Here is a 24414-nt window from a genome sequence, read left to right as displayed (position 1 = left end):
TGGAGCAGTTGATTTATTTTTTCGCTCCTAGGACTCATTTTTTACATGGGTTTGAATTGATTTGTTTTCGTGGAGTTTTCCTAATCGAGTGATTTCTTGATGATTTGGATTAGTATGATTGTTCATATGGAGACTCAAATTAGTATATATAAAGATATGAGAACAAAATGTTATGATGTGGATGTAGCATATCACTGTATCATCCAAGTGCTGGCCACGCCATATATATATTAGACCATTCCATCCACCAAGTAATCAACTTAACCTGAGAAAATAGGTGTTTGTTGAGCTCCAAGATGGCAATGACCCTCGTCACCATGAAGCTCCTTATCGATTCCAGCCCGCCACGCCCGCGCGTGGTGTTCGCGGAGGCCCACAAAGACGCTGTCGACTTCCTCTTTTCCCTCCTCACCATGCCATCCGGCACGGCCGTGAAGCTACTGGGAAAGGATTCCATGGTTGGCTGCATCGGCAACCTCTACACCAGCGTCGAGAAACTTGATGATCCCTATGTACAGCCCGGCGCTGCTAAGGACGCCATGCTAAGTCCTACCGTGTTGTCCCTTGGAGCGAAGTCCAACAGAACTTTCTTCCGCTTGCCGGAGCCATCCCCGGCCATGAAAAGATTCTTCAGATGCAGCGGCTATACCTACTCCAGCTGCCGCAACTACGTTACGGAAGAGAGAGGTGCTCGGTGCCCGATGTGTGGAAACCAGATGTTGGCGGATTCCCAGTATGTGCCGTCTGAGCCTGTGACCCAAGAAGCGAAAGGGTTAGTGCAGGGTGGCATGGTGACATACACGGTGACAGATGACCTAAAGATATTTCCCATGTCAAACATCTCCAGCATTGCGCTGCTCAACACCGTCGCGGTGAGGGACCTAGGTGCGCTCCAAGAGAGGACTGTGCAGATCGGGTACAAGGAGGTGATCATGCATCATCTACCACTGTCTCTCAATTCACATGCATTTTCTACCATTTTCTTTGTGGAACTGTCAACTGTTGCGTCATGCATTTACAGGGTGTGGAGATTCTCAAGACCTCGCTACAGTCCAAAACTGTCCTAACTGATGTTTTCCTTGGCAAGAAGACTTAACTTCGTTGAACAACGGCTGATGATTTGAATCCCTCAGATAGCGTGCTTGAGCTAGCCTTGAATCGTATGGACGTGTACGTAGCTTGGCCTATGTTGCTAGCTAGCTTCAATAATCAGGTTGTTATGTCCTTTCTTCGTGCTTGTACTACTATTGTTACTATATATGCATGTTTCTAGTACTATTAGCTGGCAAGTAGATCTCGCTTGCTGGTTTGTGATCTGCACTTTCATTGTGCTAAACAGCTTCTAAATCTACGCTTTCAATACGATGTGGAATGGCATTTTGTGGTCTAAGATGAACATAAGTTGAACAATACCATTTAATTAAAAAATCAAGTTGGATCATAGCATGATGGAAGGTCTTAAAAAAAATAGAAGAACAATGCCAAGCCGCCCCGCCTAGATCCATAGAGCACCATGCCTGGTTGTGCCATAGACTCAGCCTGCCACCTGATCTGGCCAGGGTGTTCCAAAGAGCACCGCTGGCCATCGGCAACGGAACATACCGCAAAGGCTCAAAGAAGAGGGCACCTAAAACTGAAAAAGCTTTTACCACCACCACCAAAATCGCTCCAATGCCTATACGAAGACGCATCTCTTCAACATTCCTGGCCGACCGTGAAAAAACTCCACACGCTCCAAGATCGTGAAAAAACTCCATCTGCCATTGGACAAGCCGGTGCATGAATAATTTGAAAAAAAAAGTTATGTTATATAATGTTAGTTAATCCCGATAATTTTGGCATGATTTTGACCCCTAATCTTTGTCATCCTAGATACAATAGATACTACTAGTGGAGTGCCCGTGCCTTGTCACGGTAGTTTACGTTCTTTTATCACGTATGTCTTTTATGTAAATATAAATTACAATTAAATATTCACAAATGTTGAAAAGATAGCCACATACTAATAAAAAAATCAAATATGCTTATAGCCATTGCATTTTAAAAGACGCTTCTAATGGGAGGTATATAATTGCGCCAATCCCATACCGGTGTCGCCCCTGATCTTGGAGCAGACCCTGAGGTAGCACAAGCATGATATCAGAAGCTGAATAGCGTGCCGGTTAGGCCCACGACGTCAGCTAAGAAAAGCACGGCCATCGCGACACGACCAGCCTTGTACTGACCAGAACCCAGAATGACGCGCTCTTGCTGACGCCGAGCACACCCTCGCCAACGTCGTGTATGTGGCCACCTTGGCACCCACACTCACCGATGGGAGGTTGAGGGTGACCTAGGACTTGAGTGACATCAGGTACCCAATGACGCCCATGAATCCGAAGCTGAGTTTGCTTACAGTTTAGCAAACGGACAGTACCTACTTGCAGTGACAAAGGACCCATTATGGCAAGCTATGGCATTTGTCGTACCTTAATCTTGCCATTCTTATATGGCTCGACAGAGTGTATTGCTAATAACTCAAAATTTTGCACCTTTTTGGTCCATGGTGCATGACTTTGCCATACCTAAGTTTCAAACAAGACTCTATATTTAATTTAAAAGATAGGCGTTCCGGCATTTTTATAGATAGACATGAAGATACCGGAGGTGAGACCGTGCATCATCTACCACTGTCTCCCAATTCACATGCAGTTTCTACAATTTTCTTTATATGGATTTACAGGGTTTGGAGATTCTCAAGACCTCGCTACAGTCCAAAACCATCCTAACTGATGTTTTCCTTGGCAAGAAGACTTAACTTCGTTGAAGAACGTACGGCTGATGATTTGAATCCCTTAGATAGCATGCTTGAATCGTATGGACGTGTACATAGCTTGGTATTTGTTTCTAGCTAGCTTTAATAATCAGGTTGTTACGTCCTTTCTTCGTGCTTGTACTACATTTTTTTCGAGGGATTCGTGCTTGTACTACTAACGTTACTATATATGCATGTTTCTAGTACTATTAGCTGGCAAGTAGATCTTGCTTGCTCGTCTTCTGATCTGCACTTGCATTGTGCTCAACTGCTTATTAATCTGCGCTTTTAATGCGATGTGGCATGGCATTTTGTGGTCTAACATAAACATAAGTTGAACAATACCATTTAATCAAAAAGTCAATTAGGATCATAATATGTTGGAAGGTCTTAAAAAAGTAAAGAATGCCAATACGGTGTTTTGCAAAGTAAATTGCTACATCCATTCCAAAATATATGATGTCTTATATTTAGAAATAGATTTAGTAATTTCTATCAACTAGCGCGGACATGAGTTGTGGTGTTTTTTGTTGGCTGATTCGGGCGCAAATAATCGGTTGGTTAATGATTGTTGTGTGTAATGGATTGGTAGTCTTGCCTGAGTTGGTTTAGGACCAAGCCTTAGTGCCGCCGATGCTAGTTCTTACCGAACATCCACAAGCCTTTATGGGTATGGCTTGGCTCAGTAAGGTATCTAGGAACGGGATTGCACAAATCACTATGAAAGATAGTCACAGAGGTAGCTAGTCCGATGGAGCATGTACCTTGGTAAGTGGTTGACCAACGGTCAACCCAAGGTAAAGTTTCACCCTAGACAATAACCTATCAAGAATATATCCTTGACTTTGTATAGGTACATAGTTGACCCAACGATAGGTGGTGTCAGGAATAGGTTGTCAAACAGTCTCGTTGTGAACACCTAGCCGATACACCGTTGGAAGTGTGCTCATTAAGCATTGGTTGACATGTGGTATCATCTGTGGTAAAGCTATATACAATCTATGCATAACAAGGCAAAGGCCACACTTAGTTAGCATCATGGTTTAACTGTTTTCCAAAAGATTGATTTTGGGTTGGGTATCAGTGACCAATTGTATTATACTTGACCAATTGTATTATACTTGAGGCTACACCTTCATGGAGTTACAATGATCAGATTATGATGGGAGTATGATTGGTTTATTAGCAAAGCTAAGATTGGATTAATCGATGAATTATCTATCATGGTATTGTTGGAGATTTAGATTACGAAGATGTGACGCCCCAAAACCGGTACCCTCCGGATTCCAGTGATCTCGCCAAAATCCGCACGATATCGATTCTGGGAAGCCCTCCTACACGACGTGCGCGAGGAATCACACATGTGATGCAAGAAGAATTAACACATCGTAGTAACCATGACACCAAGTTCACGATGGAACCCACAAAAGAGCATATATATTACAACAACAACTCCAACGAGCCAAGAATACAAATATACATTACAAAGATCCAATTCATATAGAAAGTCGAATGCGTCCGAGTACGAACAAGAGTACAGATTGGACTAAGAGTCCTGAAGATAACCAGTGGCGTCCATAACCCTGCCCAGGCCAAGCCGAAAGGGTAACCTTGCTAACGTCGTCATCTCAAACCTGTCCAAAAGAATCGGGCCAACGGAATGGCAAAGAACACCACTAAGATGCCCAAGTCCTTCACTCTCAAATTCCAACAAAGCTACAAAAAGCTATTTGGTGAATAAGAGAGGAAGAACAAAAAGTAGTATGAACACCAAAATTCACACCAAGACCTAGATCTAGTATGATCCCCTCACAAAGACTGGGATTTGATTGGTAGAGTAGTATATCTAGGTCTTCTCTTTCTTTTCCCAAAAAGATGCAACAAGATTAGAACGGGGGAGAAAAAATTTCAAGCTCTGAAGATAAACAACAATGGAAGAGAGCACGGGAGGAAATCCACAAAGGAATCTCAAGATCTAGATCTAGAAAGATTCCCTGACTAGAAGGGGATTTTGGTTGGTGGAATTGTAGATCTAGATCTCCTCTCTCTTTTCCCTCAAAAATATGCAAGAATCATGGAGGGATTGAGGAGGAACAAAGCTCAAGAGGGTCGAGAATGGAGGTGAAAAACGTGCTCAAGAACTTGCCAAAAGAGATGGTGAACCGTTGGGGAAGAAGGCCCCTTAAATAGGTCTCCGGAAAACTTACCATTGTGATTTTTCGCGGGGGGCCGGATGGTCCGGGGGGTTCGGGTGCGGATGGTCCGCCCCTACCATTAAAATGGACTTCTGCGCGTGTTTGCGCGTACCACTGGTCTGGGCCGGACATTTGGGACCGGATGGAATTACCATCCGGTCTCGTTTGCGCACTCCCCTGGTCCGGGCCAGATGATCTTCCCCCCCGGGGGCGGACCGCCCCCCTTAAAACTGGCAGAACACCGAAACTAAAACGACCATAACTTGAGAATCCGGACTCCGTTTTTGATGATCTTGGGCTCGTTTCGAAGCTAGCAACAAGCTCTACAAGATCATGCTGGGAACCATCATAGTCTAATAAGGGAAGGCAAAAAACAAATGAGGAGAGGTTAGACATATCTAAAAAGGCATACCGATAAATCATCCAACTTGAACACGTAACATGTGATGCATCCGGAATCCGTTTCCGATGAGCTAGAGCTTTTCATGAGAATGAACACAAGCTCTAAAACATCTCATGGATAAGAATCAACAACAACCAAGAAACACAATGCAATGCATGCAAGGGTTTGAGCTCTCTCCGAACGATGCGACCAAGTGATGCATTCGAGAGCCCTCTTGATAGAGTGGCCAACTATCCTATCAAGAACAAACCTTAACCTTGCGCATTCACTCGATCTTGATGATGATGATCTTGACCGCTTCAAGATGGAACTCCTTTCTTGATTGTGCTTGCTTGATGAAGTCGTTGCGGAGTCGAGGGGCGGATGATCCGGCCGAGTTGGCCCGGATGCTCCGGCCCCTCTAGAGAATATTCCTTCGAGGGTTGGATGAAGATTCCCTTCGCCTCGTTTGCTCTAAAACTTGCGCATGCCTCTGTTGGGGGCCGGATGTTATTTCCATCCGGGGGGCGGATGGAAATAATATCCGCCCCCACTCACTTCCGCGCGGTGCGAAGTCGCCTGGTGCCGGCCGAACGAAATAAGTATCCGGGGGCTGGATGGAAATTCCATCCGTCTCCTCTTTTCCTTAGCGCATTCCAGGCCTCAGGGGCAGGATGATCGGGGCGCTTGGGGCCGGATTGTCTGGCCTAGAGTTTCTTCAGGCACTTGATCTTCTTCATCTTGCAACCTTGAGACCAACATATGGCTCAAGCATTGCCTAGCGAACAACCCAAGTTGAATATTTAGAACAAACTCCCCCATAATATATGCACGTGTGAATGAACTTGAATTTCATTGCATATATTGGCAATTAAAGCCTTGCGGAGTATACTCTAAATATTTAACCATGCAAAGCAACCAATGCAAGGCATGAAAGGCAAATGCTTAAGAACCAAACAAAAGCAATTCCCTTAAACCCACCAAACTTCTCCCCCATTGGCATCGTTTCTGAAATGGGCAAAAAAAATTGGAAGATCAATATAGTGAGAGTTCCTCCATAAGGTGTGCATTTCTCATAATGTGAGTAAAATTAAATGCACGTATTCAATGACTAATACTCGGAGGAAATCATTATGATCTGAAGTTGGTCACTCCGTTTATCATTTGCAATCCTCTTCGGTATTTAGCATTGTATTTTCATTAATGGAGAATTTTCATATTTTGCTATTATATTGAAATTTCATAAACTGAAAATCAATTGGGCCATTGAATATATCTACCATCATCCATCCATTTGTACCTATCGTGATAACGGCATCATGTCATTCAATGTAGTGGGTTATACACATTGATATGCGCATTTTACATCATTCAGGTGAGCATATTTATGGAACAACATTATAGCGACATATGCATTCATGGCTGTTAGGCACCTCTCGTGTTGTAAGAAAAGTGATATTTTACCACCATCTCTTCTTAATAAGTAAGACCAGCGTATATGATTCTACTCTGTTTGAAAGTGAGGGAGAGATAAAAATTAATGTGCCATTTTCTTTTTAATATTCTCCTTTATCAGTGGTGGAGGACATGGACACCTGCGCTGCCCTCACTAGCCAGGAGTCTTTTTCTACCCTTTTGATTTTCTATGCCTAAATAATGTGTGGCATGTATGTATGTCTTTCAATATTAGGTATATACCTTCTGCTCAAAGTCTAAAATATATATATACACATACACACTCGTTTTGTCACATTCGGTCTAACTAAATATTTTAGTAGCCATGACTTTTGACATTTGCTTTCTCATTTGTCATTCCATGTATACTCGGTAATTAGATTAAAAAAGTAAAAAAATGTATACTCGGCAGTCCATACTTTTAGTTTAGGTAAGCCATGACTGGCGGGTCCCCACCCATTTTTCTTAAATATTATTTTCTTCGAAAAATTATGAAAAAATCACAGTGCTTACTAATGCAATCAAATATTTGATATCTACAAAATTTCATACAAAAAAATGAAAGTTTGTAGATTATTATTTTTAAACAGACCACAAAACTGCAATTGGTGGGACAAGATTATAATAATTTAGATTAATCGCAGTAACCGAGATAAAAGAGATAATGATGGTGTAGATTAATTTCATTAACCAAGAGAGAATACAATGTATAGTGTTCCACGAGTATATTCGCCTAATTATGCATGCATGCATGTGCGATGTGCCTGCCATTTTGGAGATAGAGTATATATGCTTGCGTGCATGTGTGGGACACAATTAGACAATCTTAGAGAGCCTGCGGCCTTGCCGGTAGTATTTCCATTGGAATCATGTTCTCACTCTATCTTCTGGCCAAGAAAGCTTAAAGAATAATCTGGTGACCAATGTTAAGGTTTGGGTAGAAGGACCGGCAGGAAAGATTTATTTTTTCAGATAGAGAGAGAGATATATATCTGCATCCATATTTTGCTACAAAGCATCACAATATTATTGGTGACGGTAAATTTTCGGTATTGAATTACCAACATTTTTGTTTCTCCAAAACTTAATCGGTGATTTTCATTCATATATTCTCCCTTATAAGTGGAAAAGGAGCTGGACACCGACTGTCACCCCACGAGCCAAAAAATAATTACTGGAATTTTTGGCATGTGCAAAAAAATTGTAAGTCCAGGTATAGGTGAGCTTGTGCTGCCTATAGGTCCAAAAACGGTGCCCTACTAACCATGTGGCCTACCAATGTGCTGGTTGGAAGCCTCTATGGAATATCTACGATGTTCATCCTTCTTTATTTCTCAAAGCTCACTCTACAATCTTTTGTTACATGACCTGTGCATATATATGCACGTTCAACCGACCCAAAAGCATCTAAACCTACTCGTACGTGGACTTAGACCCGGACTCGCTTCAAGCTAGCTAGTAGTACTAGTATTAGGAAACTACTAAATAACCTACGACTAACACTAGTACTCAGAATCCTAATATCCTATTAGGCCACTACCTAAACTCAACACATGATGTCAGACTAGCCGGACACAACACGACTTGGAAACTTTGAGACAAAATTATTTCTAACATGATGTTCATGCTTTCCTATGGCTGTGTCTCCTCGCACAAAATTGGCGCCAGTCTGATCAGAGACTCGGAGTAGCCACGCGATGTTTGTTTGCCATTGCATGGTTGGGCAGATAACGACGAGAGGATGCTAGCCATCCAAATAGACAATGGCGACATGTACGTGGAAAAAGAACATGAGTCTAAGAACGATAGACGAAACATTCCTGTCGAATTTGTCTCTCATATAATTTTTAATCTCTGTACCGGATGATGTCCTAGCCGGAGCAGCAGGGGTGACTGCAGCTAGCGGCCGGCTGCGCCTTCGAATGATCGCACTAGTACCTGGCAGATTTCCCTTTGGCAAGCAACTGAATGAATCAAAGGATAGTAGATGGACTGATGGAGATATGATCTGGGTTTGGATCGGCAGTGTACAATTCTCGATTGAATTAGCCAACTACTAATCTCGATTAAAGATAGTGATAGACGGAAATACCCTTTTAAAAGGGTGTGCCCCTGGGGCACCCCGCGCCTGCCACGTGGTGGACCATATGTCGCGGGTGGTAAGCGACCCGCGACAAAAGGGTGGACCTTTTGTCGCGCCTTCGTTGTCGCGGGTGGCCGCCCGCGACAAAAGGCCCTTACGGCCCGCGACAAAAGGGCTGTTTTCCACTAGTGGAGAAGCTTGACGACGCCTATCCAGCCCGGGGCTGCCAAGGATGCCATGCTAAGTCCCACCGTGCTGTCCCTTGCGGCAAAGTCCAACAGATCTTTCTTCCGCTTGCCGGAGCCATCACCAGCCGTGAAAAGATTATTCAGATGCGGCGCCTATAGCTACTACGGCTGCCCCAACTACGTGACGGAAGAGAGAGGTGCTCGGTGCCCATCATGTGGAAGCCAGATGTTGGCGGATTCCCAGCATGTGAAGTCCGAGCCTGTGACCCAAGAAGCGAAAGGGTTAGTACTGGGCGGCATGGTGACTTACACGGTGACAGACGACCTAAAGATATTTCCAATGTCAAACATCACCAGCATTGCACTGCTCAACACCGCCACGGTGAGGGACCTAGGTACGCTCCAGGAGAGGACCGTGCAGCTCGGATACAAGGAGGTGACCATGCATCATCTACCACTATCTCTCAATTCACATGCATTTTCTACCATATTCTTTGTGAACCTGTTAATTGTTCCGTAATGCATTTACAGGGTGTGGAGATTCTCAAGACCTCGCTACAGTCCAAAACTGTCCTAACTGATGTTTTCCTTGGCAAGAAGACTTAACTTCGTTGAACAACGGCTGATGATTTGAATCCCTCAGATAGTGTGCTTGAGATAGCCTTGAATCGTATGGACGTGTACGTAGCTTGGCCTATGTTGCTAGCTAGCTTCAATAATCAGGTTGTTATGTCCTTTCTTCGTGCTTGTACTACGAATGATACTATATATGCATGTTTCTAGTACTATTAGCTGGCAAGTAGATCTCGCTTGCTGGTTTGTGATCTGCACTTTCATTGTGCTAAACAGCTTCTAAATCTACGCTTTCAATACGATGTGGAATAGCATTTTGTGGTCTAAGATGAACATAAGTTGAACAATACCATTTAATTAAAAAATCAATTTGGATCATAGCATGATGGAAGGTCTTAAAAAAAAATAGAAGAACAACGCCAAGCCGCCCCGCCTAGATCCATAGAGCACCATGCCTGGTTGTGCCATAGACTCAGTCTGCCACCTGATCTGGCCAGGGTGTTCCAAAGAGCACCGCTGGCCATCGGCAACGGAACATACCGCAAAGGCTCAAAGAAGAGGGCACCAAAAACTGAAAAAGCTTTTACCACCACCACCGAAATCGCTCCAATGCCTATATGAAGACGCATCTCTTCAACATTCCTGGCCGATCGTGAAAAAACTCCACACGCTCCAAGATAATGTAGGTCCATCTGCCATTGGACAAGCCGGTGCATGAATAATTTGAAAAAAAAAAGTTATGTTATATAGTGTTAGTTAATCCCGATAATTTTGGCATGATTTTGACCCCTAATCTTTGTCATCCTAGATACAATAGATACTACTATTGGAGTGCCCGTGCGTTGCCACGGTAGTTTACGTTCTTTTATCACGTATGTCTTTTATGTAAATATAAATTACAATTAAATATTCACAAATGTAGAAAATATAGCCACATACTAATAAAAAAATAAAATATGCTTATAGCCATTGCATTTTAAAAGACGCTTCTAATGGGAGGTATATAATTGTGCCAACTGTCACAATGACCAGGCAAGCTGCCGTCTCCAATCCCATACCGGTGTCGCCCCCGATCTTGGATCAGACCCTGAGGTATTACAAGCATGATATCAGAAGCTGAATAGCGTGCCGGTTAGGGCCACGACGTCAGCTAAGAAAAGCACGGCCATCGCGACATGACCAGCCTTATACTGACCAGAACCCCAGAACGATGCGCTCTTGCTGACGCCGAGCACACCCTCAGCGATGGGCGCCAGCACCAGCGTGTAGTTGGTATGCGGGTTCACCAACGTCGTGTATGTGGCCACCTTGGCACCCACACTCACCGACGGGAGGTTGAGGGTGACCTAGGACTTGAGAGACATCAGGTACCCAATGACGCCCATGAATCCGAAGCTGAGTTTGCTTACAGTGGAGCAAACGGACAGTGCTTACTTGTAGTGGCAATTGGCAAAGGACCCATTATGGGAAGCTATGGCATTTGTCATACCTTAATCTTACCATTCTTATATGGCTCGACAGAGTGTGTTGCTAATAACTCAAAATTTTGCACCTTTTTGGTCCATGGTGCATGACTTTTCCATATCTAAGTTTCAAACAAAACTCTATATTTAATTTAAAAGATAGGCGTTCAGCCATTTTTATAGATAGACATGAAGATACCGGAGGCTGTGAGTGCAAAGATTTATTAACTAACAATATGATCAAAGGTAGTAACAAACTCATGTTGTTTTGTAGAAATTTCGCTCGAAACAAGGCAAAAGAGAGCAGGTATATGGCATTCTCTTGACATATTTTTAGCAGTGTAAAAAATGAGCAGAAAAGCAGATATTAAAATTTCATATATTCACTTTGCAAATAATAGTCTATCAGAGCATGAGCATAATCATCTTCAAAAATAGCACCTACCATGGTGAACCTTTTTCTGTCTTCCATCCCCGTGTATATCAAGGGAAACAAGGCATGTCCACTGAAGTAAAATGAGTACAAGCTCATGGCTCTGGCCACTGGCATGCCGGCCTAGTGCACCAGCCTAGTCACTCTCGTGCTGTTCTGCTACGTTCTCGGTGACCAGCTACTTGCTGCACCGGTGCTGGCTCGCCGGAGGGCGGCCGCAGTAGCTTATTCTTCTCTCTTGCGCACAGAAGAGGTAGAGCCCCATGATCATCAGCGCCGGCTCAGCACGCTGCAACATCCACCATAAATAAAATCAGATACCAAATGACTGACTGACCTCACTCCTGCGTGCTGCAATGTAGACACAACATTTTGACGAACATTGACAGTGTTCAGATGTCAGAGAGTCATTTCATGTCTGACCGACCTTCCAAGGTAGATGGACTCATAGAGGATGAAGAAATTGTTGCCGGAGCCGAACATCTGGGACATGAGCGCCGTCGCTGAGAACACCGTCCAACAGCCTGACCCACAGGACGGCGGCGAAGAGGACGACAGACGGCAGGGCTCCTCCGTCAGCGATGTACGGGAGCACGTTGAGGCTGTTGAACCACGTGGTGGTGGCCAGCACGAACGCCTGCTTTCCTCCGACGCTGAAGCTCGCCGCCGGAAACAGCTTTTGCAAGTCATCCCCTTACAGGATGAGGAAGTCGACGTAAAGGGCTACGCCAGGGGGATCCGTTGTCACCAATGTTGTTTAACATTGTTGCGGATATGCTGGCTATCCTGATAGAGCGGGCCAAGTCTGAAGGTCAGATTGAAGGAGTGATTCCACATCTGGTCGATGGTGGTTTATCTATCCTTCAATATGCCGATGATACAATTCTATTTATGTATCATGATCTCGAAAAAGCTCGTAATCTGAAATTAATTTTAGCGGCTTTTGAGCAGTTATCAGGATTAAAATTCAATTTCCATAAAAGTGAATTTTTTTGCTTCGGTGATGCCCAAAACGAAACGACTCAATATGCAGAGTTGTTTGGTTGCGGGCAAGGCCAGTTTCCTATTCGCTATTTGGGTATTCCGATTCATTATCGAAGACTCACAATTGCTGAATGGAAAATAGTGGAAGAAAGATTATAAAAACGTCTTAGTAGTTGAAAAGGTAAATTGTTGTCCCTGGGAGAAAGATTGGTACTCATTAATTCAGTACTGATAAATTTGGTACTGTATATGTTATCATTCTTCCTAATACCAAAAGAAATTCTGCATAAACTCGATTATTATCGATCCAGATTCTTTTGGCAAGGGAACAGCGAGAAAATAAATATCGACTGGTTAAATGGAGTATAGTTTGTAGTCCCAAAGATCAAGGAGGGCTTGGAGTTCATGACCTTGAAGTCAAGAATTCAGCCCTACTAGGTAAATGGCTATTTAAGCATCTTACTGAGGAAGGGATTTAGCAAACTATTCTTATGAGGAAGTATATGGGCTCGAAGACGTTATCCCAAGTGGTCTGAAAACCAGGGGATTCACATTTCTGGGCTGGCCTTATGGCGGCAAAGAATGTCTTTTTCCGCTATGGTACTTTTTCGATTAAGAATGGAGCAAAGATACGGTTCTGGGAGGACATTTGGTTAGACAATGCTCCCTTAAGTGAACAGTATCCTGCTTTGTATAGTATTGTTCGTCGTAAAAGTGATACTATTGCCACGATAATGGCTACCTCACCTCCAAATGTGACTTTCAGATGAGTGTTATTAGGGCAAAGGTTGTCGGCATGGAATTCCCTGATTGACCGGTTAGGAGAGATACAACTGTCACCCGAACCGGATGAATTTAGGTGGAATCTTACTGTAGATGGCACTTTCTCGGTAAAATCACTCTACAATGCGATCCTTCATTCTGATATACCAGTTGATAATAATAAGAAGATTTGGAAGATGAAGATACCATTAAAAATTAAAATCTTTAGATGGTACATTCGTCGAAGTGTTATTCTCACCAAAGACAATCTTGTTAAGCGAAATTGGCATGGAAGTACACGGTGTGTTTTCTGTCAACAGGACGAAACTATTAAACACCTTTTCTTCCAGTGCCAATTTGCGAGATCTATATGGTCAGTCATCCAAGTAGCGTCTACCCTGTATCCTCCGACTAGTGTGGCCAATGTCTTTGGCAATTGGCTTCATGGTGTCGATTCAAGGTTCAAGTTGCTTCTTAGGGTGGGGGCGCTAGCAGTTATTTGGACGCTTTGGCTATGTAGAAATGACAAGATTTTTAACGAAAAAAATTGCTCCCTTTTGCAGGTTATCTACAGATGTACAGGTATTCTCCGTTTGTGGTTACCTCTTCAGCGAGTGGAGAATCGAGACCTATTTACGGAGGTCTGTACACGGTTGAAGGCTACGGCGAGGGATACTTTTTTCCTACATGGGTGGCAGCATAGTCTACGGATTGAAGCTCCACCCACTCCTTAGGCGTCTTATAATTTATCGCTTCGATATGTATTTCGCCTAGTGTTGCTTTACCAGACATCTCACTTGAATCCTTTAAAACGGCTACGTGCATCCTGGTTATGCAGAGGCTGGATGTAATTGCTTTTCAAAGTAATAAAGCATCCTTTATCGAAAAAAGGATGAGGAAGTCGACGCGGCTCGATTTGGGCGGAGTAGCGATTGACCTTTTCTTTGGACGTGCGCGTGCATATAGCGGGGTTTTTTCTTTTTGAGCGGACGACATACGACGTACGACCAGACCGGTTTCAATTTAACTAGATTTGTGGTGCGCCTTGGCGCACGATCCCGTAAGGCTCACGTATAGGTGAGGAAATGCTTTTTTTTCAGGTTTCACAAATTGTTGCGAACCACAATAAATTACGAATTGTGAAACAAATATTGTAACATAGAGTCGAAATAGGTACTCATTAGGCTAATATTAATATTGTTCTAAGCCTACGGTATGTACATAATTGTTTGGTTCAAGTGAAATAAGCACCTGCAAATATAGTACTGTTTAGTTGCAATTAAAATACAGTTCTCCATAATATATGGTACACTTTTACGGGATCAGTAGGAACGACACATGATCCATTCCGTTTATTGAATTGCATCCTTTTCTTAATAACTTCAAGAAAATACTCCAATGATCAGAATCTGAACTTGTAAGCTTCTGTTAAGAAACAGAACATACCTACCATCAATTCCCACTAAATCAGATTCTATGCTAAAATACATGTTCAGAACAACCTAAAAGAAATACAAATTGTCTGTTAGAAGTAATGCAGCATGATAATATCAAAGGAGAAGTTGGGCCCTCACTATCTTCTTGTAGCTCTCTATACCTGCAGTTCAACAAAGCTTGTCACAACTGGCAGTAACATCTTGAAGTCCACGACGGCAACATGGGTCAGAGGAGGCCAAGGGGGCTGACCTCGCGGACGATCAACAGACATCAGCAACACATACACTCATGGAATGCCAGCTAACTTACTGACTTGTGTTGTAGGCAGATGCTCTGTTGGGCGAATTACCGGAGCACTGGTGGGGCGGTGGCTGCAGAAAAAACCCAATCAAAAGAGGAAGAAGAGCGGCCCCACCGGTAGGTACCGCTAGAGAAGAAAAAAACCGCCGGGCACGAGGAGACATGAGAGAAGCTCCACCTGGAAGTGGTAAGCCATGACAAATTTAAGTGTTACACCTTCCCATTCATTTACTCAGGACGTCATGAAATTATTTTGGTCTTTTATGAGCACTCAGTAGTAGATCATCATTCTTGATCTTAGCAACTTCTGTGTGCACCTCCATCGCCCAAACCAAGAAAAATGCATGCACAAAATATATTATTAAAAAGTAAATCCCCAGTGATGGCATTCAACTTGTGACAACCAGATAACAAAATAAGAGAAAACATACCACATTTTCAAGCCAATGTTCTATGCTTCTTGTGTTAGTATACCAATCACCCCCAGATTCCTTTGTAAGCATCTCTTGCAAGGAAATTCCCATTTAACGCACATACAAATACTTGTATTTTCGGTTTTAAGATGGTACTACTTCATTACTAAGGTAGTGAGCAACATACCTGATCCTTTCGATGGAACGCTCACATATAATTTCCACTTCAGTTAGAAGCCAAATTCTGAAAGTATGAAAATATGTAATACCAACTCTTCTAAGGATGAGAGAAACATGAATAGTAGCAAAAAAGCTCAACCTCTCCAGCTAAGTGGTAAGCAATCTAAATGATTAAGCCATATGGGAACAATTACCATGTTCAAACCAATATATATATTGTGGAGGAAATATTATGTAACCGAGAAAACAAAAGAGAGATGAAACTTTAGACTGCTGGTACAATGTGGGACCATATCCATGCCAGAAATATGGTAGCCTTCTTCACAAACTATATGTTGCAACAGTGTTAACTCGGTAACTTTTGTGTCCTGAATTTCCTAGATGGTTCAAAAAATATTAACACAAATTACCTGATGAAATTCGTGAAGCCAATAGCCTAAGCGGTACCAGCAGTGAGACCAACAACTGGTGCCAAATGATAATTATTACCTGCATTTAATTGTAAATATTACTACCTATGCTTGTGAAAACCTGATAACTTGGCTGAAGACCATGCGATTCAGAGCAAGACAAAAGTAATACTAACTAAAATATACAATTGTGTCCTGATGCTTCTTTTGGAGGCATGTATTGCTCGTCGGTATGCTTATATTGTAGCACCAATGTGAACATGCATGTATTGCTCGTCAGTATATACTTATGTAGTATCAATGCAGAAACTAAAATATACAAATCTTTTATAATGACTATAGAGGAAAGGCATAACTTAAAAATAAATATCAAGCAGTACACTATAACAGCCAAATGAACCAAATGGCCACGTCTTATCACTTAATTTATATGTGCATAGTGAGTTAGAGAAACGAACTGCAAACAATGTGAAATACCAAGAATAAATCGATCTGGTGGACTCAAGCCTAAGAAGCTATTAAGCATGAAAAGCAAAATTATTCTTACAAAAACTCAGAACTCATCCGTGACCAAGTAGTCTATTTGTTTTTGATAATTAGGACAAAAGATGGAGGCGTACTATCATTTCCATAAAATTAACAATTTAAATGAGATAGCAAGAACCCAACACATATATATTTAAGTATTTCTCAAAATAAGATATGGATTTTATTACACACACATCAAGTTGTCTTATAAATTCTTCAGAATATTTTCTACTTAATTATTTATAACTGGCCATTCTGATGAAATTTTCAAGACATGTATAAACACTAGGTGATACCTTCAATGCTAAAAAATTCTATTTCATCAAAATTCCAGGGTATAATTATACTTTTCCACATGATAGGAATAATACCATTAGACATCATCATGCAATGTACACACACCTAATAAATTAATTATCTTCTACACACACCTAGAGTCAAACATACTGAAACTTTGATGGGGATGTGGCGAGATACATTGGAAAGCCGAGCTCCCATAGTTAGCTCACAAATCTCGGCAGCATTTTACTGCAACTCAAACACCTAGGAAAACCATTTTACTGCAACTCAAACACCTAGGAAAAATACCAATATACACAGAGGTAAAAAAGCATACTTGGTGAAACCACAATGATCAACACAGAGAGGCAACCCTATTTTTTGGAGTTTGCTACTATATAACATGAAGATTATTCAGAGACCAGCTATCGAAATGTCATCTAATAAAATTGGCATACACACAACACAATCTAATAAGAGCACACCAATAAACCAATACCTCGATAAGTAATTACACACATATGTAGAGGGAAGAGCACACCAATAATTATCTGCAAACACCGCGCCATCATCGAGTACAGATGCACATGAAACAAAATACTTCAGTTTATGTCTATACGGTACCGCCTAATGGATTGAGCAGATGACGACACATCAACCTTGAAAACATGAACAACATCATGCATTACTGCTACTTGAGGTATTAGTGTATTACCTCTGTTGAATGCCGGACACAAGCTATAGGACTTCTTTTTCCTCACTTGCCACAGGAATTACAAAGGTTAAATGTGACAGAAAACCGAAAACAGAGCATTAGAGGTGCATAGTCACCTCTGTGGTTACCTGTAGCCCTTATCTCAATTCTCTCCGTGTCGACTACCAGTCTACCACAGACTTCACTCATCTACTTGTAGTTTTGGTGAGCCTATGATTTGAGAAGTAATGTTTAGGTTTATAAGTTCATATGGATTAGAACAAACTGCATTGATTGTGTCCAAAAGCAGGTGTGATTTCTTATGAAATAGTGATTGATTGTGTCCAGGAACGGATAAAGAACATGTAGGGTTCTATCTACTCAGAAAACTATAGTGTGTGTTACCAGGGACATTTCTAAGAGACACTTAAAAATCATTGATCAACATTATTTTGAATTAAAGCTAGCCATACATGAGAGTATATACTATATAAGCAACAACCAACACTCACTATGAAGGGAAAGGTTTCACGAATTCATACCATCAACTAATTATTTTAGCAGTTTGCTTCCACTCAAAATATAAGAAAACTGTACACATGAAAAAAATAGATATTGCATAGGCAGCTGCACTTACAGTCATTGTTCAAGAATTCGGCCGAATCACCGATTAAATGGCCAGTTAATCGCTACTCAGTGGCTCGCTGAGTAGCCGATAAATGTTGATTACCCGATTAATCGGCCGATTAACTGGCGAATTGGCCGATTAATCGCTATTCAGTGGCCGAGCGAGCCGTTACCAGTTAACGAATTCCTGAACAATGCTTACAGTTAGCTCCCCCAAACCTCTGCCCTGCCAACACTCCACTAATTAGCAATTTCTGCAGGTCTGTTAACCTTCACGAATTTTGTGTATCAATAAATTGTGTTAGCAGTCTGCTTACGCTGAAAATGTCAGAAAAAAAACTTGAACTGCAGAAAAGATAGATACTACATATAGGCAGACGCACTTACATTTAGCTGTCCAAAATCCCTGCCCTGCATGTATCATCCTCCCTTTCCAGTATTGATAACTGACCATTTGTATATGTCTTCGTATTTCACCAATGAGAAGAACTACCAGCCAAGAAGGAGAGCACATCAGTGCAGGATTAGAAAGCATGTAAGCATCACCAAATCAAGCAAACCACATAAGCATAGAAAGAGGGGGGAAAGCTCCAGAAGCAGTTCTATTCCCCACCCCTTCTAATTTCTCCATGCGTGTTAAAATTTCTCCTCGGAAATCTGAAGTTTCTTGCAAGTTTTACAGTTTTATTCTCTACGGATTTTTCCCAACTCGAGGCATAGACCATGAATACCAACCAGAGAAAGGAAAGACACAAATGATTTAACATGTAGATCCATGAACGAAGAAGTAGCAAGCTCACTTGTGCCCATACGCTTTCCGATGTTGAGTGGCATCCTCCGGCTGCAAGGGCGGAAGAGGTGAAGGAGGCGAGGAACTTTATATCATCAAAACAGCCACCTACAAGTTTCCAAAGAAAATGTACCAGCTTAATAGCATATCCTTGTTATAGAAAGAAATAATTTCCAATAACATATGCACATTTAAGGCAAGGATTTAACTTAGAAAATATGGATTGAACACCTTTTTGAATAATATATGGGGTTACTTACAAATGCTTTCATTGAAACTAACTGCTATCGAGATTGTTTAGGACATTGTTACTACCATTATTAACAAAGGATTAAGTGAAATATTAAGAAACAGTTGAGATGATATATAAATTAAGATATGTATCAGCATGTGTAGAAAGAACTACAAAAGAGTTGTGAGTTACGTGGTGCAGATGAGAACTCTCAGCTTATGACTGAAGAGTGATGACATAGTAAACTGCGTGTAATGATGAAATATAGATGAACCTCAAGTTATGGAAGTCCCACAGAACTGCACTGATATTTTAGCGCACAAAAAATACAACCCCAAATTAGTAGTCCAGTATTGGAATGAATAAAAAAATACACCAAACTGCACTACAGTATCTCAAAAGTCACAACAATGTTTTGCTCCATGCTATATGTGCTAGCTTTCAAATGACAAAAAACTGACATTGTACCACCACAAAAATAATTCTTTATTCTTATTTCCAAAGCATAATGAGATAAGGAAAAGAAACTTATATTGACAATTTATCGAAGACATGAGGAATTACATGATGTACCCTGCCTGAAAGAAGCAAATATTGTGAGCGGAAGATCTGAACCTTGAAGTAAACTATCAAACTGTAAACAAAAATATTAGAGGAATTTTTTTAGATTACGTGCTGAAAAATCTATATGCTTACAAATTGCATTTGGTCCTCTTAACTTCCACAAAAATATTAACATGATAATAGAAGGAAACTTGGAGAAGATGATTGCTCGAGTAAAAACCATGGCAGTGCGCTTGCTGGAATTCATGCAGGTGCATTGGTACATTTTAAGCAAACAACAGGGACATGATATCCATATAGAATATGTATCATCGAAAGCTGGTACCCTGCAAGATCAAAAGCAGAAATCAACCAAGGGTCAAGACAATAACAGAGCAGACCAGTGAAAAACAATAGTCTGTAGGCATATAATTTACTCCCGACAATTAATCCTGAATAAAAACACACGGTAGACATGATTTACCATGTGATCCTGATTGAAATTTGAGAGAATATCCATAGGATACACATAAGAACATGTACTGAGACTCTTCCAGATTTACCGAATCCCGATCTTAGTTTTTACGTGCTCCATCTAGCTGAGCTTTCTGCAATGGCAGCTTGCGCCGACAAATATCATGCAAAAAGGACTCCATCAGGATATCATATAGCCAAATAACATTTGATTGTAGGTAAATTTCAGAAGAAATCAATAATTGATAAGACAATATAGCATTAAAAAGGTAGATAGCTAGTACCTGCAACCATCTTGGTAAATAGCAAGAAAATGGTAGCAGTACAATAGATACATGGGCAGAGAACCACCATCCAATATCAAATGAAGCACATCAAACAAATCTATAGAGCTGAAGCGGACAATATGGCAAGAGCCATGCTAAGTTTCTTATGCTTACTCAATCATGCCACTCAGCCGATCCATTTCAAAATACAGAAAATGTTTTCACTGGCTGTTTCTGACTAAATTCTGCATTCGGTACATGACAGAATAATGCAGCAAGATACCAACCTAAACTTCTTCCTGAAGAAAAAATATCACCAGGATAGCAATGCAGGGAATAATGACCAGCTTTGTAACCTGGACATGGAGCAGGATAACAATGTAGGGAATAATAACCGGCGTGCACACCTGCAAACCCAAACCAGAACACAAGTAGAGAAAAGAAACTGCATGATTAGAGCTACGTCCACACTGCATCAGTAACTATTGAAATGCAACTTATTGAAGAACAAAATAAATGAGGGAAGGGAGGAGACGACCAGGAACTCACCGGGATGTGTAACACTGAATTAGGTCATATGACCACTCTCGGGACGCAGATGTTGATGTGGCATCCACATAGCAAAATTATGTGGCGGTAACAAATTCGGAGGATGAGCCAAAGGAGTTATGCATGGCTAGTAAGTTCTCTCCGGTCGAACTCCTTGCCACCATGGTGGATTACCTCTATTCAGGGCGTGTCAGTATCATAGCTCTGGCAACATACCCAACAAGCCATCATATGTCAGTTGCTTTCTAAATTTGTATAGTATTAGGAAACATGTTGTATGTAATTCAGAGATGCCAAACATTAAAAAGATGGTACTCACCAGAATCATAAATTAATGCTGGACTTGCACATCACAACAACAAACATATGCCCCCCATCTCCATAGCCATCTTCAGAGTAGAGAGATTCATTTGTGCATAGAAAAGTTAACTACTAAATTATATTTCACGAGCCAAACTTTCAAATATATTAAGTAGTACACCAATTGGTTCCTATTTTTGGTGCAAAACAACACAATACACTATTCAGGTATCTAAGAAAGGGACAAACCGAATCAAGATCTAGCGGGCCTGAGGTTCGAGACACACGCAGGCATCTTGCACTTGAGATTAAATTTGTGAAACCAGTGCAGTGGAAGATGTTGAGACATCTACCGTAACTTGTATACCTCGGACAATGCAGAGTCGCTAGGTCGCCATCATCGACACTTTGTCCCCGGGCGCTGCAATACCTAGCTGACCATGGATCAAATCAAGAGAATCAGTAAATAATGTTCTCTCCAGGATTTTTGTCAACCACCTTCTAGGCAAAAACAAAGATAAGAAACTATGGGGATTAAATGGAGAGAGGGAGAAGAGGGAGATCAGGATGAGGAGAGGCAAATTACCCTGTCGTGTTCACGTGCTCCACCTTTAAATGCAGAGGATGAAGAGGCGGAGCAGCAGCGACACATGCGGATGCCCGTACGGCCGGCTAATGGGGAAGAGGGCACGAGCTGGGCTGATGGCGGCTCGAGGCGGCGGCTCATGCGATTCCCCCTCGTCGGCGACAACCTCACCTGGGGAGCGAGGGAGCGGGGCCATCCCATCGTCGCCGGATGCTGCCGGGACCATATGGCGCGAGGGCGCCTCGCTGCTGGCCACGGGCGCAGCCACCGTCGTCGAGCTGCTCTGGCCCCGGCCGCGACCACAGTCGCCGGGCGCACTGGCCGCGCGTGGCCTCACCGGCGGCCCTGCTCCCCGACACTCAATGGCCTGTGGAGGTCGCCCGCGCCGCCATCCCTACGGGAACCGGTCGCGCCGCCCCTTGGCCGCACCGTCGGCCCCTGCCGGAGGTCGGCCGCGCCGCCCGACGCTCACGCCGGCGGTTCCGGAGAGGGACGTGTGGAGGCAGAGGGGCTGGCTGCGGGAATGGAGCCGGCGGCCGCCGCACGCGCAAGGAGAGGAGGGGTGGATACGGGGACAGAGAAGGCTGCTGTGAGCAAATGGCTAGGGTTTTCCCTTGGAGGCTCTGGTTTTGTCCCACGCACACCCCTCTGAGTCCAATCAGCGAGCGACACCTGGACCAACCAGGCTGAGACCGAACAAGGCGCTCGCCCAGGCCTCCCGCGACACGCGGCAGACGTGGATAGCCTCTCCATGCTCCATGGGCATGCGGCAATTATACCTTTAGATAGTAGAGACTAATCCCTCCAGTCTGGTGTATCGGTCTCATCTTCAAAATATGTTTGTTCCGATTTACCGTTAGATTAAGGCCCGTTTAGCAATTAATAGGCGCAGCGCGGTGCCCCACCTGGTCCTGTAATCGTGTTGGGCCTCATCCTCTGCTGCATGCGAGATTGTTTTTTATCGCTGCATGCACGATTGTTTAGGCGGTGATTGGACAATTTAGTTTCCAAACGGATCCATGCAAACAGTCATGCGCGATGGGCGCTTGCGATTGGCCGATGGTTTGCCTTCCCTAATTAATAGGCCATATTAAGGTGTACTCAGTGCGCAACTAGATTAATTTTCAATTGGCTAAAACCGGTTCAACTAAAAAGTCGCTCACCCAATCGTTGTACACCTTGGCCCCACTGCAAGAGCATAGAAGCCCAATACACCAGACCGGAGGAAGTAGTTAGTATTGAATTAAGGGGTGATTAGCTAGTATTGTTAATGTATGCTTAACCTTGCATGTTAAGTTACGATACTAGTACGCTAGGTTCCTTATGCAAGCTATTGAGTTACATGATAAAGGAAAGTATTAGGGAGACATCTATTGCCCCAATACGTTGTTTTGCAAAGTAAAGTACTACCTCTGTTCCTAAATATAAACCGTCTTATATTTAGAAATTTCCATCAACTAGTGTGGACAGAAGTTGTGGTGTAGTTTGTTGGTTGAGTCGGCGGAAATGATAGGTTGGTTAATGATTGTTGTGTGTGGTGATGGTTTAACCATGAGAAGAATAGACGAAGTTGTGTTGTTGTGATGGATTGGTAGTCTCGCATGAGTTAGTTCAGCACCAAGCCTTAGTGTTCCCGATCCCAGTTCTTTACCTAAAACCCACAAGCCTTTATGAGTATGGATTGGCTTCATAACGTATCTACGAACGGAATTGCACAAATCCCTATGGCAGATAGTCACATACGCAGCTACTCTGATGGAGCACGTACCTTGGTAAGTGGTTGACCAAGGGTCGACCCAATGAAACACCATCCCAGGGAATGGTAAAGTTTCACCATGGCCTATTACCTATCCGTAATATATCCTTGACTGTGCACAGGCACGTAGTGGACCCAACAATAGGTGGTGTCGGGAATCGGTGGTCGAACGGTCTCATTCTGAACACCTGGCCGGTACACCCTTGGAAGTGTGCTCATTAAGCATTTGCTGACATGTGGTAACATCTTGTGGGTAAAGATGTACAATTTTTGCAGAGTGTAAAATTATTCGAATAGCCGTGCCCGCGGTCAAGGACATAACTGGGCAAAAGCCACACTTGGTTAGCATCATGGTTTAACTGTTTTCCAAAAGATTGATTTTGGGTTGGGTTTAGTGATTTTGGGTTGCGTAATAGTGACCTGTTGGATTATACTTGCGGGTACACCTTGATAGAGTCACAATGATCAGATTATGATTGGTTTATCATCAAAGATATGATTGGCTTAATCGATTAATTATCTGTAACAGTCTTCTTGGAGATCTAGATTAGGAAGATTATGATCTTAATTAAAACTAGGAGAAATATTAAGGTTATAACTCTATGATATACCTAGGTGGAGAATGATGACGATGAAGTTGGTAGTGGTACTATTTTGTTTCAAACCGTCATTGTCAAAAGGTTTGCAAAGGTCGTTTCAAAATAAATATGGCTTTTCACTACAGGAAACTGGTTGTTT

General features: G+C 42.5%; 2 protein-coding genes, 2 long non-coding RNA genes and 1 pseudogene across 21 annotated transcripts; 2 read left to right on the top strand and 3 right to left on the bottom strand.

The window, feature by feature from the left end:
- Window positions 1-245: 245 nt before the first annotated feature.
- LOC127341715 (uncharacterized) lies at window positions 246-3042 on the top strand. 6 transcript variants are annotated; one of them, XR_007875797.2, is made up of 3 exons: window positions 247-926; window positions 1022-1213; window positions 2723-3042. XR_007875797.2 is itself a non-coding variant. In XM_051367670.2 (2 exons), exons 1-2 carry the CDS (start codon window positions 297-299, stop codon window positions 2766-2768), a joined length of 666 nt encoding a protein of 221 aa, XP_051223630.1. In that variant the 5' UTR covers window positions 246-296; the 3' UTR covers window positions 2769-3042. The 6 variants fall into 6 exon arrangements, 5 of the variants coding, with proteins under 5 accessions (XP_051223630.1, XP_051223628.1, XP_051223608.1 ...); XM_051367670.2 differs by lacking the exon at window positions 1022-1213 and having other exon boundaries at window positions 246-916; XM_051367668.2 differs by lacking the exon at window positions 1022-1213 and having other exon boundaries at window positions 246-926.
- Window positions 3043-9103: 6061 nt separating this feature from the next.
- On the top strand, window positions 9104-9885 carry LOC139835965 (uncharacterized). Its single transcript, XM_071825911.1, has 2 exons — window positions 9104-9533; window positions 9629-9885. Exons 1-2 carry the CDS (start codon window positions 9147-9149, stop codon window positions 9701-9703), a joined length of 462 nt encoding a protein of 153 aa, XP_071682012.1. The 5' UTR covers window positions 9104-9146; the 3' UTR covers window positions 9704-9885.
- A 745-nt stretch (window positions 9886-10630) lies between these two features.
- LOC127293347 (amino acid transporter AVT1I-like) lies at window positions 10631-14137 on the bottom strand (annotated as a pseudogene).
- A 376-nt stretch (window positions 14138-14513) lies between these two features.
- Window positions 14514-19055, bottom strand: LOC127341697 (uncharacterized). Of its 13 annotated transcripts, XR_007875775.2 has the most exons (7): window positions 18981-19055; window positions 18568-18669; window positions 18383-18450; window positions 17359-17410; window positions 16053-16131; window positions 14999-15706; window positions 14570-14909 (listed from the first exon to the last, which is right to left on the bottom strand). It is a non-coding gene; the product is annotated as an uncharacterized lncRNA (long non-coding RNA). The 13 variants fall into 13 exon arrangements; XR_011751379.1 differs by having other exon boundaries at window positions 14999-16131; XR_011751381.1 differs by lacking the exon at window positions 17359-17410.
- A 727-nt stretch (window positions 19056-19782) lies between these two features.
- On the bottom strand, window positions 19783-21593 carry LOC139831157 (uncharacterized). The gene is made up of 3 exons (XR_011745926.1): window positions 21354-21593; window positions 21035-21238; window positions 19783-20892 (listed from the first exon to the last, which is right to left on the bottom strand). It is a non-coding gene; the product is annotated as an uncharacterized lncRNA (long non-coding RNA).
- Window positions 21594-24414: the final 2821 nt, after the last annotated feature.

The sequence above is a fragment of the Lolium perenne genome, chromosome 1, assembly GCF_019359855.2.
Source record: "Lolium perenne isolate Kyuss_39 chromosome 1, Kyuss_2.0, whole genome shotgun sequence".
Classification (NCBI taxonomy): Eukaryota; Viridiplantae; Streptophyta; class Magnoliopsida; order Poales; family Poaceae; genus Lolium; species Lolium perenne.
This window is presented reverse-complemented; position numbering and strand designations above follow the sequence as displayed.